The sequence below is a fragment of the Beta vulgaris genome, chromosome 3, assembly GCF_026745355.1.
Source record: "Beta vulgaris subsp. vulgaris cultivar EL10 chromosome 3, EL10.2, whole genome shotgun sequence".
NCBI lineage: Eukaryota > Viridiplantae > Streptophyta > Magnoliopsida > Caryophyllales > Amaranthaceae > Beta > Beta vulgaris.
Window position 1 is genome coordinate 32,309,491 of NC_079204.1, and position 14,722 is coordinate 32,324,212.

Below are 14,722 nucleotides of genomic sequence, written 5' to 3' on the forward strand. Positions count from 1 at the left end.
TTTTTGCTATTTTGTCTTGTTGTCTCCTCATATTTCCTTGTCTTTTCAATCTCTCTCTCATAATTACTTCATTTTCTCTCTTTTCAAGTTCTTACTGTGTTTTCTAGTTTTTGTGATATAGTTGATTGTAAAATCAAACCTATTATAAAAGATTAGGATTATATTGTCAGTTTCGATATAGTGTGTTTTGTGTGGTATATTGTCTTTCTCTGTGTTATAGTATGTTGTGATGGTGTTTATTTGTGCTATAGTGTGTTTGTTTGTGATATAATGTTGTTTCTGTGTATTATAGTTGATTGCATAACTGAACCTGTTATATAAGATAATATTGTCAGTTTTGATATAGTATGTTTTTGTGTTGTATAGTGTGTTTATCTGTGATATAGTATTTTTTTTTGCAAGAGCTATAGTTTTTATTTGTGATAGTGTTTCTTTGTATTATAGTGTATTTGTTTGTGATATAGTGTATATATATATCTCTTATATAGTGTATCCATTTGTAATATATTAGGTTTATGTGTATTATAGTAGTGTGTGTTCCGATTCACGTACGTGAGTTTGGTGCACACTAATTTTACTGTGAACCAGATACACACAAGTCAGATTGCTATATTAGAAGAAACTTTCTCTATCATAAGGCAAGATTTCGATCAATCATTAGACTAAATCAATTTTCCACGTCTTTTCATGTCTACCCTAAGTGTGATCTCTATTGAGAAAATAATAATTTCAAATGAGATAATCCAAAAAAATTTATTATTAAAACAATTACCAATGGGAATCCCTTTCTCCTTACACATTCCAATTCAGTAAAACATTCCTTACAAACACAACCCAAGAAAAGAAGATTTGTAGCAAAAGAGAGAAAAAGGAGACAAACTAGGGTGATATATCCCAAAAAAAAGGGAAACAAAACAAAGAAAGAAAGAAAGATAAAAAAAAATCAGTACAGAAGATGAACTTTTGCTTTTAGAGAGCAATTCCTACCACTCCCACCAGGCCACCACCACTTTAACTTTGCCTCGTAGACTAATTGTCAAGAAGAGCTACTACAGAGTACAGACTACAAAGACTAGTCATTCTTATAGAATCTTCACCCTTCATTCCTTCAACACCCCCCCTCCCATCCCCCTCTCTCTTTGCTGACCAGCGGGCAGGTGTTTGTCTCGCTGACCTGGTCGTTTATCTTTAAAGATCTAAAGCAAAACGACATTGCCCGTTTCTTTATTATGCCTGGGCCCTTGCCCCCTTCCCTGATCTTGTCCTAATTTATCATGCTAAGTTGAAATAGTACCATTAGCATATATGACAAGGGTATTTTGCATAATTTTGACAAAAATCACGAGTATTATGGAAATTAATTCCTCTAAGAGATACTGGGTGTTTGGAGAAGTTTGACTTTATTTTTCTTAATATTTACAAAGATGTTCTTATAATATGCTATATTTGCATTTTGTATAAGAATTTAGGCGACATGTTTGATTCGCCTAAAATAAGATATTTTGGTTTGAATTTTATAAGATGTGGTTTAACTTGTTTGATCTTATGATCTAATTAAAATTTTACCATATTTTAACGCTACTTTATAAGGAATAATATTATCATACGACATTTTGTTTTTTTTATCTGAGTCGTACAATATTTTGTTAGATTGATTTTAATATTTACCTTTCAAATTCAACTTTCATAATGGTTACTCTGATTTGATTATAGTAAGAATGCGCAACAAGTTAAAACCATAGCCTTATGGGTTGTTCACGTCAATTTATTTTGACAAAATAAGTTTAAATAAGTTCGTACAAAATTAATTTTGATGAAATAAGTTCATATAACTTTATATAATACTTCTATTATTTTAAAATACTATGTTTGAATATTAACTAAAAATAAACTTAAACTGAGAAGTTAATTGAAACTGAAAAGATAAATTGAAATTTATAAGGTAGCTGATTAATTTATATTCATTTTAACTGAAAGTATTGAACTGAACTAAATTGAACTGAATTGGAAATAAATTGGGGAAAACATACCCTAAGTTAATAAATTATTTTGATAAAATTAATTATTATCCATATTTCAAAAATATTTTCCAAAATTCAATCACTTAATTTTGAAGAGGTAAAAATTTTTAACTTATAATTTAAGTCATTGTAGCCCCCTTATATTTTATACTTCCTCCGTTTCTTTTTACTTGCATTGGTTCGACTTTTACACTATTCACCAACTCTGCTTAATTTATGTTTGGTGATTTATAGTTAAGGAAAAACATATTCATGTGAGATCTTGTTTGATTCGTATGATAATACATTTTCCAAATATATACTTTTTATAATTTTTATTTATCGGTAATCAAATTTATTGATGGTTAAAATTATTCATTGGCAAGCGTGAAAGTCAAACTGTTGCATATAAAAAAAAAAAGAGGAAGTATTAAGTACTCCACCAACAAAACTTATTATTTAATATGTTTGTACCTTAACCTTATCATTTAAACAAACTAAAATACTTTTCCAAACACAACCAAAATCAATTAAAATGAATATCCCCTTAGTTTTAGGATTTGCGCAAATCAAAAAAATGAAAAGCTTGCAAAAATATGTTCTTCCTCCCTGCACTTTATTCTGTTCAAAATGCTTTGATGTTACCAATAACGAGGCTTTCTTTGCTTTGTCCCTCTCTCTTTCTCTCTCCTCTTCCTTTACTTTCTCTCTCTACACTTGATTCTACTACTACTAGTACTAATATTTTTGCGGCATTGTCTTGTTTTAACCATCAAGATCTTCCGCATCTTGCTTCCACGCATTAAAGTCTGTTAATTGCCTCTCTCTTTATTTTTCCTGGCTCCATATTTTCCTTCACTTTCTCAACACTTCAACCAAGTAGAAAATTACCCCCCCCCAAAAAAAAACCTCTCCTTTATTATTCTGGGTTTTTCAAGCTTCTTCTCATTTCATCAATACCTTAAGAAATGTTAGAGGGGAGATTTGTACTTCTTATATTTCTACATTTATGAGAAAAAGAAAATAAAAAAGTTGTTCTTTTTCAGAGGAGTGAAAGAGTGGGTGTAGTAGCTGAAGAAAGAACTGTATGAAGAAGTGTTGAAACAATGAGAGATGGAAAACCCAAGAAAACCAAGGTTTTTATTTTTATTTTTCTTATGTAGTAATTGTTTAAATAAAAAAAAAGAATTGTGGTATTATGATTTTACTGACTGAATTACTTTTTTTATATTCTGGGGAAAAAGCTTTCCTGGTCTAAATCTTTGATTAGGAAATGGTTCAATATCAAGAGTAAGTGCGAGGAAATTCCTGTTGTTGATCTTCCTTTTGGAGGTAGGTTATTTGGTTTTCCTTCATTTTACTCTTTTTTTTCACTCAGTATAATTTCAAATTAAGCCTCAATTAGAGTTAATTCAAATTAGTAACGTTAAGGATACTACATGTATACTTTTTTTGGGGGGGAGGGGGGGTTGGTAGTGTTACTTGGTACTAAGTAAAGTTAAAAAAGTTAATGATTGCTAATGACTTAAGTTCTGAAAATTTGTCTATTTTGTCCTCGGTCAATTATCACTATTGGGTTTTTTGGATTGAATTCAGATGTGATTAGTTAGATAATATTGAGTATGTTACTGTTACATGTCATGCGTTGTTGAAAATGTGATGTGAGCTATATAATGAGAAAGTGATGATGGGTAATTTCAGGAGGTGAAGTTGAGTGGAGAAGCAGCTTCTCAGAGAGGGAGCCATGTACTATCAAGAAAAGCAAAACAGGTGAAAGAAATATATATTCATTTTTACAATTACATAACAAATTAAAGTTGTGGTGTAATTAAATTTCATGGTTACTTTATTTTCTAGTGACAAACAAGCCAAAACACCTTGGGTAAAAAAATCAACACAAACTTGTTCCACCCCTTTAGGCAAATTGTCACCTTGTTTTTCATTGTTGGTGGTGCAGAGAAATTCAACATCAACTCTGATCGGACTCGACTAGGCCGAGAATATCTGGAGCATCCAAGGATCATAGATGTCCAAAATCATAGGTACATGAAGTTATATGCATATTTTTATTGTTTTTCTTAAGCCTAAGAATTTATATTGCTGGTTGCTAATTGGGTGTTTGCTCAATTGGGTTCAGTGTTTTTGTAGCAACATGGAATGTGGCTGGGAGAACTCCACCAAGTAACATGAACCTTGATGATTGGCTTCATGCTTCACCCGCTGCTGATATATATGTTCTTGGGTATGTTATGTGTTTATGTTGCATATCAGTTGGTAAATTTATTGTAACACGTGTTCTTGTTGTTGATGTATACTTGAATTTGTTAAACCAGATTTCAGGAAATAGTGCCCTTAAATCCAAGCAACATATTAGGTGCGGAAGATAATGGTCCCGCGAAGAAATGGGTCTCTCTTATCAGAAAGACATTAAATAACCGTCCTGGAATATGTGGAAGCAGTGGCAATCATACACCATCCCCTGTTCCTAATCCAATTGTAGAAATGAATGCAGATTTTGAAGGGTCCAGCCGCCAAAGAGCTGCATCTTTCCTCCCTCGTCGATCATTTCAAGCCACAGGAAGTCGGAGGATGGACAATGACCCTTCCACGTCACAGCCCCGTCTTGAAAGGCGTTACAGTGTTTGTGACCGAGTCATATTTGGTCATAGGCCAAGCAACTATAGACCGAGTGATTATAGGCCGAGTGACTACAGGCCGAGCGATTATAGGCCCAGCGATTATAGGCCTAGTGACTATAGGCCCAGTGATTACAGACCAAGTGACTATAGGCCTAGTGACTTCAGGCCAAGCGATGTCAGGCCAAGTGATTTCTCTAGATGGGGTTCATCTGATGATGATTATGGTCCAGGTGATTCACCCAGTACGGTGCTTTTTTCACCGATGTCGTGTGGTGGATCCACTCATAGTGATATTTACTACAGACAGCCGAAGCAATCAAGGTACTGCTTGGTGGTAAGCAAGCAAATGGTGGGCATATTTCTCACAGTGTGGGTCAGGAAAGATTTAAGAGAACATGTACGCAATGTGAAGGTCTCTTGTGTTGGTAGAGGGTTGATGGGTTACCTTGGAAATAAGGTACTAACCGTTGTAACTAATTGCTATTCTACACACTTGTCTTATCCAGATTGATAATTTGTATACTTTTCAAAGGAGATAAAGTACAAAGAAGTGATGTCCTGATCATCTTCTGCAGGGTTCCATTTCAGTCAGCATGTTGTTGCACCAGACCAGCTTCTGCTTTGTCTGTAGTCATTTAACCTCAGGACAGAAAGAAGGCGATGAACTACGCAGAAATGCTGATGTTATGGAGATCCTGAAGAAGACAAGGTTTCCACGTGTCAGTACCATGGCTGATGAGAAGTCCCCTGAAACGATTGTTGAGCATGAGTAAGATCCTCTTTTAACGACCTTAATTTATGTTGTTTGGTTCCATGGACGTATATAGGCTCACATATTAATTAACAAAATTCCTTTACTTCTGGTGTTTGCAGTCGAGTCATTTGGCTTGGGGATCTGAATTATCGGTTGACTCTCCCTTATCGATCAGTAAGGGCACTTGTTGAGATGCATAATTGGAGGGCTTTGTTGGAGAGGGATCAGGTATGGTACTTACATTATTTATTTTTAGATCGATGATAGTTAATATAATAATTTTTAACATCCCATTCTAATGCAACTAATATTTCGTCTCATTTGCAGCTGCGTACCGAACAAAGAAAAGGCCGTGTCTTTACTGAGTGGAAGGAGGGAAGTATATACTTCCCACCGACTTACAAATATTCTCACAACTCAGACAGATATGCAGGGGATGATCTTCACCCAAAGGAGAAAAGAAGAACACCTGCTTGGTAAGTTCAATTGTCTAACAAGAATCTCTATTCAAGCAAACTTATTCCAAAATAGAAACAAAAGTTCAATAAAAGCAAGGATAAGAAAATTGATTGTCAAGCTGGGTTAGTTCGACTTAGCTATGAGTTTACAGTCTGATTTGTGCTTCTATATACATCAAGGTGCGATCGAATTTTGTGGTACGGAAGTGGCCTCCACCAGTTGTCTTATGTCCGCGCTGAGTCAAGGTTTTCTGATCATAGGCCAGTTTACGGTATATTTTGGGCCGAGGTGGAATCCATCCCTGCCAGATTGAGAAGAAGCATGAGTTGTTCTAGTTCCAGGATCGAAGTTGCCGATTTATTACCATATTCGCATGGTTACACCGAACTTTGCTTTTTCTGAGGAATTGGGTAGAGGGCGCTTCATCATCAAGTATTCTTTTTCTTTCCCCTTCTAAGTCATCGGCATTTACTTTTAAATTCTGAGACAAGAGATGCCTGTCTCGCATATTCTTATATTATCTTGTTAACTGTGTTTTTCCCACTGACAGAATGATCAAGCTCAGAGGTTTCTCCATTACTACCATTTTGGACAATGTGCTGGTAAGATTCCTTATATGTACAGGTGCTTTTTTTTTAACCTCATTATTCTGCCCTTGCCACCTACGTATGTTATTCGGACTCGCGTACTCAGTAAAACACTGGTACATTTCTAAGTATAGGACTTATGAAAAGCAAGGCCAAACATTTAATTGCTAGATATCCAATTTGAGATAGCGATAAACGGCGGGTGGGTTTCACATCCAATATATATATTGAAATGCCCATAAACTCATGTTCCGATTAGCTACTCAGCCATGATGTATATGCAAAAAATGTCCATCCTTTGTGAAAGATGAAGTGTCAAGTCACAACTCACAAGTGTCTTTTCTCATGTAATATTGTAGCTTGAATCGAAAACGAAGAGTCTGAGTAAGCTAGCTCTAGCTCGGCATATTAGCAGCAATTACCAAACTGATATAGTTGTAGCTTACTAGAAAAGTAGAGGTAGCAAAACATGAGAAGTAGTATTGATAGGCATGTTCTTTCCTCTTTGAGAGACAATATTGCAGAAGTTGTTGCACGTTTCCATTAACATCTTTGAAAATGGTCCCCATTTGCAGGCGGGTAAATAGCTTTGAACAAACTCAAATCCTTGACATGATGCAGACATTTCCTTGCTCACACATCGAAAAAGGTCCGACTTGTGCCTCTCTTTTTGGCTTATCTACGGAGTAATATAAACTAAGTACCTAATCTGCTTGTAATTTTTTTTACAGGTGTAAATTTTGGAATTTTGGTTACCTTATATTCTTAACAAGATCTCCACTCAAAGTGTACATAAAAGCATGGGATTAATATTCAATATGGAGAAAAAAGCTAACAAAGAACCAACATGGACCAGTTTTTGCTGACTTGCATAATCATTTAGGGTATTTCTTTATTTTAATTTTTTTAATTTTCTTTTTTTTTTTGGGTGAATCTTTTTTTTGGATGACAATCATTTAAGGGGGCCAAGATTCCCCTTTTTTTATTAGAAAATTAGAGAAGTTTAGAGATTTGATTAGGCATTGGTTGTGAAAGTGATGAAAAAAGCAATAGAAATATTAGCTACTACTACATTGTTTATGATAGTGATTTAATTTTTATAGAAAAAGTATATTATATAAATATATATACTGTGTTGCTAGCTAATTATTTCTCTGAAAAAGGTGGGTTTTCCCTTGATTATCCCCCAAAGTCCACTGCTTCTGTGTTTGCTTTGCCTTTAACTTTTCCCGCGAGGTGTCCCCAACAGCCTTGAAAAGCACTAGACAACGTTACAGGTTTTGGCACCAAAATCTGGACAAAACTCATTATTTCCTTTATCGTTCTAATCCATTCTTTTTAGTCCTAAGTTGATTTTCTTAGAAGAAAGTTTATCTGTATATATTACAATTGGAATCAATGATTCATTAGTCACTACTCTTTAACTTTTCTTTTGTATTGTGATTAACTCATTTAATTTTAGTTCTTTATTTTATGTTCTATATCGATATCAATTAAATGGTCAATTACAAACACCCTCCTTTTGTTATTAGAAGACTAGCTTTTTGTGCATGCGATGCGTGTGATGATATGTTTAGGCCTAATTATTACTAAGTAGTAAACAAACTGAAAATGCAAGTTAGTATTTAAATTCACCTCTATTTTGTGAATAAGGTTCTTTGAAATACAATTTTAATAGTATTTAAAAACACTTTAATAAATAAGTATAAATAATGAAATTGCATTTCTAACTACTTTTTTGTTGACCTTAACTAATTTTCTTGAAAATCCACGCACACTCATCAGCCTAGTTAATTTCAAATATGTAATCAATAGTGTGGATCTGGTTAATCTCCATGGTTTTACTTGGTGGATGTAAAAACCGTGAGTATTCTTTAAAATCGAAAACTTTCATAACTTTATTGAAAACTGTTACTCTTCCATTAGGCTGCAATTAATAGAGATATTAGTTTTTAGTTATAAAACGATATGAAAAAAAAGTTTCGAACACTTGATAAACCTGTTGAAGTAGTGATTTGATTTCAGTCGGAGTACACCGCAACATGTGTTGAGTTAGGTCATTCATCAATGTTATTTTCATTCCACCATTCTTGTCAGAAATAATGAATCGAAGCATTAATTTGTTAACGGGAAAACACAATTAATAACATTTGTGAATATTTGTAACATATTTAGATTATTGTTGTAAAGTTTATACCTTGGAATAGTTGCAACATTTGTTAGATTGCATCGTACACATTTATAGACCGTTTAGGTGACGACAATTTTTCTTAGACAACAGTTACATGCGTAAACAATTTCATCAGGTTGCGACTCAATACGCCTCACAGAGCGACTAATCGACAATAATGAACCTATCATAGGAAACAACAAAATATACGTTATTTTGTTTTTTATTGATAATTCCACTAATAAACAAATTGAAAAGGTTTGTAGTTATTTACACTCTTTATAGTAAGTAATTTAGATATTCGAGTACGAATGACATTATAAACTACAATTTCAGTACTTTTCTAACTATTCATTCTCTCTTTCCTCTCACTACAAATCTATAACCTATATTTTGAAGGAACCTAGTTCATATTTGAAGGAACCCAGTTCATCAAAATATGCAATATACAATAACAAAATCAAGCGTTTCAAGTCTTAAGCAGTAGGTCTAATTTGCGAACAACGTCAAAGAAATACATGCAACAATAGATTTTCAATTCAACGTCAAAGAACAACATCAAAAAAAAAATCAAGCATTTCAATTCAAGTCTTAAGCAGCAGTAGATCTAATGGGTCGATTTTGTAACAAAGAAAGGTCATTTCTTAAATCATAGATTTCAGTAATTTCTCTATGATCCCAAAATTGTACGAAAAGTATAATACAATTTCAGTTTTTTTCTTCCTTGTATAACTTCTAAATTCTGATTTCACAAATTGATATTTAAAATTTTCATCATTTTTTAATTTTTCTACTTTTCTAGATGTTAACACTTTGAGTTTCAATTATATTTGAAATAAAATTTTAAATTTTTCATACACAATCTGATTTTGCATGAAATGGTCATTTTAATTTTTCTCCTTTTCTAAATTTTAAGACTTTGAGTTTCAATTATATTTGAAATGAAATTTTAAGTTTTTCATACACAATCTGATTTCGCATGAAATGGTCATTTTTAATCTTTCTCCTTTTCTAAATTTTAACACTTTGAGTTTCAATTATATTTGAAATGAAAATTTAAAATTTTCATACACAATGTGATTTCGCAAATTAATGTAACTTTTTTTTTTGCTAAAAATGAATTTTTGCAAAAGTTGTTCGCAAAAAGGTTTGATGTTATTTTGTTTTTCAAAATTTATTTCAGAACATGGATATTTTGCAAAAGTTTTGGGCAAAAATTTTATATTGGAATTTTAAAAAAAAGAACTAAATTTGTAACTTTTTCATCAGTGTCATAAATGAATCAAATTTCATACACATCTTGTTTTTTGATTTTATATGAAAATGAATTAAATTTAAGTCTAATTATATAAAAGCCCTTTTCAACTAATTACTATTATCTCCATTTTTCAACTACATAACAGTCGACTAATGTGAAATAACTTTGAAGATTAAAAGAATTATTTACCTGTTTGAAAGTTCACAAATCGCTGATGGACGAATGTGTGATATCACTGTGAAAATCTTATGTTTTTCTCAGATTTATGTTTATAGGTAATTTTTCTGAGTATGTAATTGTGAATGGTTATTGAGAATAATGATTTGTAAGTGAATTTTGTGAATGTTTTTGTATGTATTGACATCCTAGTATATTAGTTTTAGTTTGTAAGTTAATTTTTAGTTTTTGTAAAGTTTCCTGATCATTTGAGTGATTTGCGTGATTTTTACAACGTGATTTTCTCAATTCTATGAGTGATTTTGTAATGTTTCCTCATATAAGTGATTTCTGAGTGATTGTTGAAAATTAATTTCCACTGACTTTGTTTGAACCTCCATTTTGGTATTCCTTTTGTAATTTAGAAAGGGAAGGAGGGCAAAATAGTTAGTTCAAAAGAGGACAACGCAGCTCCCCCCTTCCCTTATGTAATAGAGATTATACACTTCTTTCGAGTCAAGTAAACATGTTTCTCACAGGGGTGTTTTGGAATATCGATGACATTATCTGCTCATTTGATAATTGTTAACAAATGATGGTAATGGGAATAAATTTTAAGTGTAATGTTTCAAGGGAAGTACCCTTAAATTTTTATGGAGAGGAAGCTACCCCTAAACTTCTGTTTTCTTTTCCAAAGGGGGAATATTTCTCATTACCACTTACAAGGTGGTATTGGATGGAAATGGAATTTTAAGAAGAAATATAGACACCTTAGGATAATTTAACATTACCATAGGACTGAATAATGATTTTCTTGCAAATTTACATATTAATTCATTCCCAATACTACTATTTATAACCAAGTACCAAATGAATCGTATGAAATTCTTTTTTGGGGCTTAGAATTTTTGGGTATTAGAATTTTTGGCTGTCTAACATATAATTGATTAACATAACGGATCTATCATTATTCTTATTATTTGCTAGTAATATGAAAACTATATAAATAATAACTTATCCTAACTCACAGGACCATAGCTCATCATATAAACTTGAGCTAATAATTTGGGTAATAACACCAAGGGTCTGTTTGATTTAACTTATTTTGTCTTATTTTGTTTTATTTGAATTTATCTTGTTTTATCTTTTTTTGTTGGAAATGATTAGAAATAAGTTGAACATAATATCTTATTTGATTTGACCTGATATGATTTTATAAGATCTTAAATAATGTAAAATAAGTTGAACTGAACAATGATTAAATTTGATACGTCAAATTCCAACATCTAGGTAAATCAGTAGATCATTAATATATGAATGGTCCATCAGGGACTGTAAGTAGTAGTATTCGAAACAAAAATGCATCAGAATTTGGTAAAATCCTAGGTTTAATTTTTATTTCAAGTATTTGCTTAGAGTTTGAGAGGATTTATTTTTATCTATAAAAATAGAAACATTTGTTCTACATAAATGTAACAGTTTGACATTTACGCTTGTCAACATACAACTTTAACAATTATATTTCTAATTATGTATTTGTAAAAGTTATAAAAAGTTGATATTATGAAGATACTTATTGAAACAAAACTAACAACATTCTATATGAATATTTTTGTTTTTAATATATTACCAAAAAAATATGGTCAAAGTGAGATATGCGAATAGTGCTAAAATTAAAGTGGTTAACTTAAAAAGAAATAGAGGAAATATGTACAAAAGTATGAGAGAGAAAAACTGAAAAGGTGAAGAGAGAAAATGAAAAGTGAGATAGGAAAAGTAAAAAAAGTGGGTTAAAATATTAAAAAGTGGATGACATGGGTGGAAAAAGTGGAGAACTAGATGTAACATGTTACCAAAAACAGAAAAACCAACCGTGTGCAGATTAAAATGAAACAAAACCAAAAGAAAAGTGTGTCATGTGTATATTAAAAACAAACGAAGCGAGTATATATTAAGACGAAGAATATACTAGTACTTTGTTGAACCCTAGTTTTGATGATGACAAAGAAACAAAGATACAAACTAAGTAGTGAACTAAAATGAAAGGAACTGGGAGAATACAAAGTCAAGGAAGAAGTCAAGAGAGGATTTCAAAGGCTAAGTAAAGAAGTTTCTATAAGTTGATACTGGAGCAAGCATTGGATCAAGAAGAATAGAAGCTAGGCGTTTTATTTTCTAGTTCCAATGTAAAGGAACAAAGTAAGAATGGTAAGGAACAGTGGCAGCTTTATTTGAGAATGAGAGTTTGTTCCTTTGTAAGGAACAAACTAAGTGGCACTAAACGAATATGTTAAAGGAACTTAGTTAATAAAAGAAACTAGACTTAGGCGTGCAAATAGTTAACGGTTAAAGTACAATTGAGTAAGTCATGCCTAAATTATAGGAAATTAGTTATTTCAAATGATAAAATCAGTTTTAAAAAGAAAATCGTTTGAGAAAAGATTTTGTTTTTCGGAAAAAAGAAGAAATAAATATCCGATTTTTAGAAAAATTTGTTTAAAAGATATTATTTTCTTAAAGATTAAAAATTCAGTTTTAAAGATAAAAACTGTTTTTATAAAACTGATTTTCGGATAAAGCTCAAGGAACTCCTATTACTTAGGAGTAATGGCTAAAATATATCCACGTTCATTTTAGATCATGGGATCATGGGACATGATGTGAAACGTGTTCCTTAGGGGAAGGAACATCATGGGTTAATGGACTTAAACATGTAAGTTTTAATCCCACGTTCTTTATGATATTACTATAAATATAGAAGTCTAGATAAGTTCAAAATTTGTCTGACTAAGTAATTAAGTGAGTTTAACTAATTAAGTGTCAGTGCCTTCATTCTCTCATAATAGCCATTTGTTCTTTGCTTTCTTACTCTAATTCCACTAAGCTTATTTCGATCAATTGTATTTTGGTTTTTGGGGTAAGGGAACTTTGAGTGAAGTTCTGTAAGAGAAAGGCTTTGAGTGAAGCTTGTATGAGTGAGAAAACTTCGAGTGAAGTTGAGAGGAACTGCTGTTAAGGGAACAGTGGCTCAGGAACTTGAGTTTAGGAACTCAAGGTGTGGCTCGAGTTAGAATTAGGTTGTAACAAAGTTGTTTGGCCTAATTAGTGAGAGTTAGGTTTAAAATCCCTAGTGGTCGAGGTTGTTTCTTCTTGTTGGGCCCAAGAAGTTTTTCCTCGTAAAAATCCCTTGTGTTCTCTAGCTTGTTTATTCGTTTAAGTTTTAATTTCCGCAAAAAGTTACGTTTATTTCTACACCTACAATTCACCCCCCTCTTGTAGTGTTCCTAGGGAAATAACAATTGGTATCAGAGCAGAACTCACGTAAGATAGGAAACCCTATTGAGAAAAAGATCCAAGGAACAATGAATACCACCGAGAAACTTGAAGAAGGTTATTCCACTCAAAGGCCTCCTATGTTCAATGGGAAGTACTACAACTATTGGAAGAACCGCATGGAGATATTCATCAAAACTATCAGGTATGGAGAGTCATTGAAGTTGGTGATTTCGAAGTCACAACTACAAATGACAAAAATGAGGTAACTCTAAAACCCCTCTCTGATTATGACAAATCTGATTTTAAAAAATGGAAGTAAATGCCATGGCTATTAAACTGTATTGCATTGTGGACTTGGACCCATGACATAATAGGATCATGGGATGCAAATCCGCAAAGCAAATATGGGATTTACTAGAAGTAACCCACGAAGGAACTAATGAAGTTAAAAGATCGAAAATTGATTTACTTATGAATCAATATGAACTGTTCTGCATGAAATCTAAGGAAAGCATCCGAGACATGTTACTCGTTTTACTAACATTATTAAATGAGTTGGCTTCTCTTGGAAAGTTTATTTCATCTGAAACAGTTCGAAAGGTTCTTAGGAGTCTTCCTAAGGACAGATGGATGGCTAAAGTCACTGCTCTTCAAGAAACAAAAGACTTCACTAAGTTCAACTTAGAACAGCTGGCAGGGTCACTTTTGACTGAGCTTCACCTTGATACTGAATATGGTGAAAGCTCCAAATCAAAATCAATTGCTCTCAAAGCAGATGATGAAGATGATTCGGACTCAGAAGAAGAAGAAGCAGCCCTCATGGTTCGAAAATTTCGAAAGATGTACAGGAACATGAAGAATGGAAACTTCAAAGGTAAAACTAAGAAATTTTCTAACAAAGCTGCTTGTCATAAATGTGGTAGTAGATCACTTCATCAAGGAATGTCCTCTTTGGGAAAATGACAAAACAAAAGAAAGGAACAAGGAACGCTTTGCTGAAAGGAACAAAGAATCAAAAGCACCTTTCTCTAAGGCAAATGTGCGCAAAGCTATGATAGCTGGTGCTTGGAGACGAGAGAAGAGGAACAACCAACTGAAGAAAACAGAAACCTTTGCCCTCAATGGCAAACATACTGACAGAAAAGAAGATGAAGAAAAATTGAGGTAAGTCAACATGGACTTGAGTCAGACTTAGATGGTAAAACTAGGCCTGAAATATATGATCTTCTTTATGATGCAATTCTTGAATGTAGAGATGAACGTGAAAAACGTGAACAAACAGAAACTTAAAAGTCTGCAAGGAACACATAGAATGGCTTAAGAAAATGAGAACAGATGTTGAAACAAGATTCTTTGATTTATTTGATAAAAAACTGAAAATCAAAGAATATATGAAAGTTTGAAAAATGAAAATTATCTAATT

General features: G+C 32.6%; 1 protein-coding gene across 1 annotated transcript; it reads left to right on the forward strand.

Annotated features, from left to right (window-relative positions):
- The first annotated feature begins 2,534 nt into the window (after nt 1-2,534).
- On the forward strand, nt 2,535-7,585 carry LOC104908110 (type IV inositol polyphosphate 5-phosphatase 7). Its single transcript, XM_010697190.4, has 13 exons — nt 2,535-3,136; nt 3,245-3,332; nt 3,702-3,770; nt 3,958-4,042; nt 4,138-4,242; nt 4,334-5,096; nt 5,215-5,408; nt 5,513-5,621; nt 5,721-5,869; nt 6,032-6,284; nt 6,403-6,454; nt 7,015-7,088; nt 7,171-7,585. The coding sequence occupies exons 1-10, from the start codon at nt 3,107-3,109 to the stop codon at nt 6,252-6,254; spliced, it is 1,815 nt and encodes a 604-aa protein (XP_010695492.1). The 5' UTR covers nt 2,535-3,106; the 3' UTR covers nt 6,255-6,284; nt 6,403-6,454; nt 7,015-7,088; nt 7,171-7,585.
- The last annotated feature ends 7,137 nt before the right edge of the window (nt 7,586-14,722 follow it).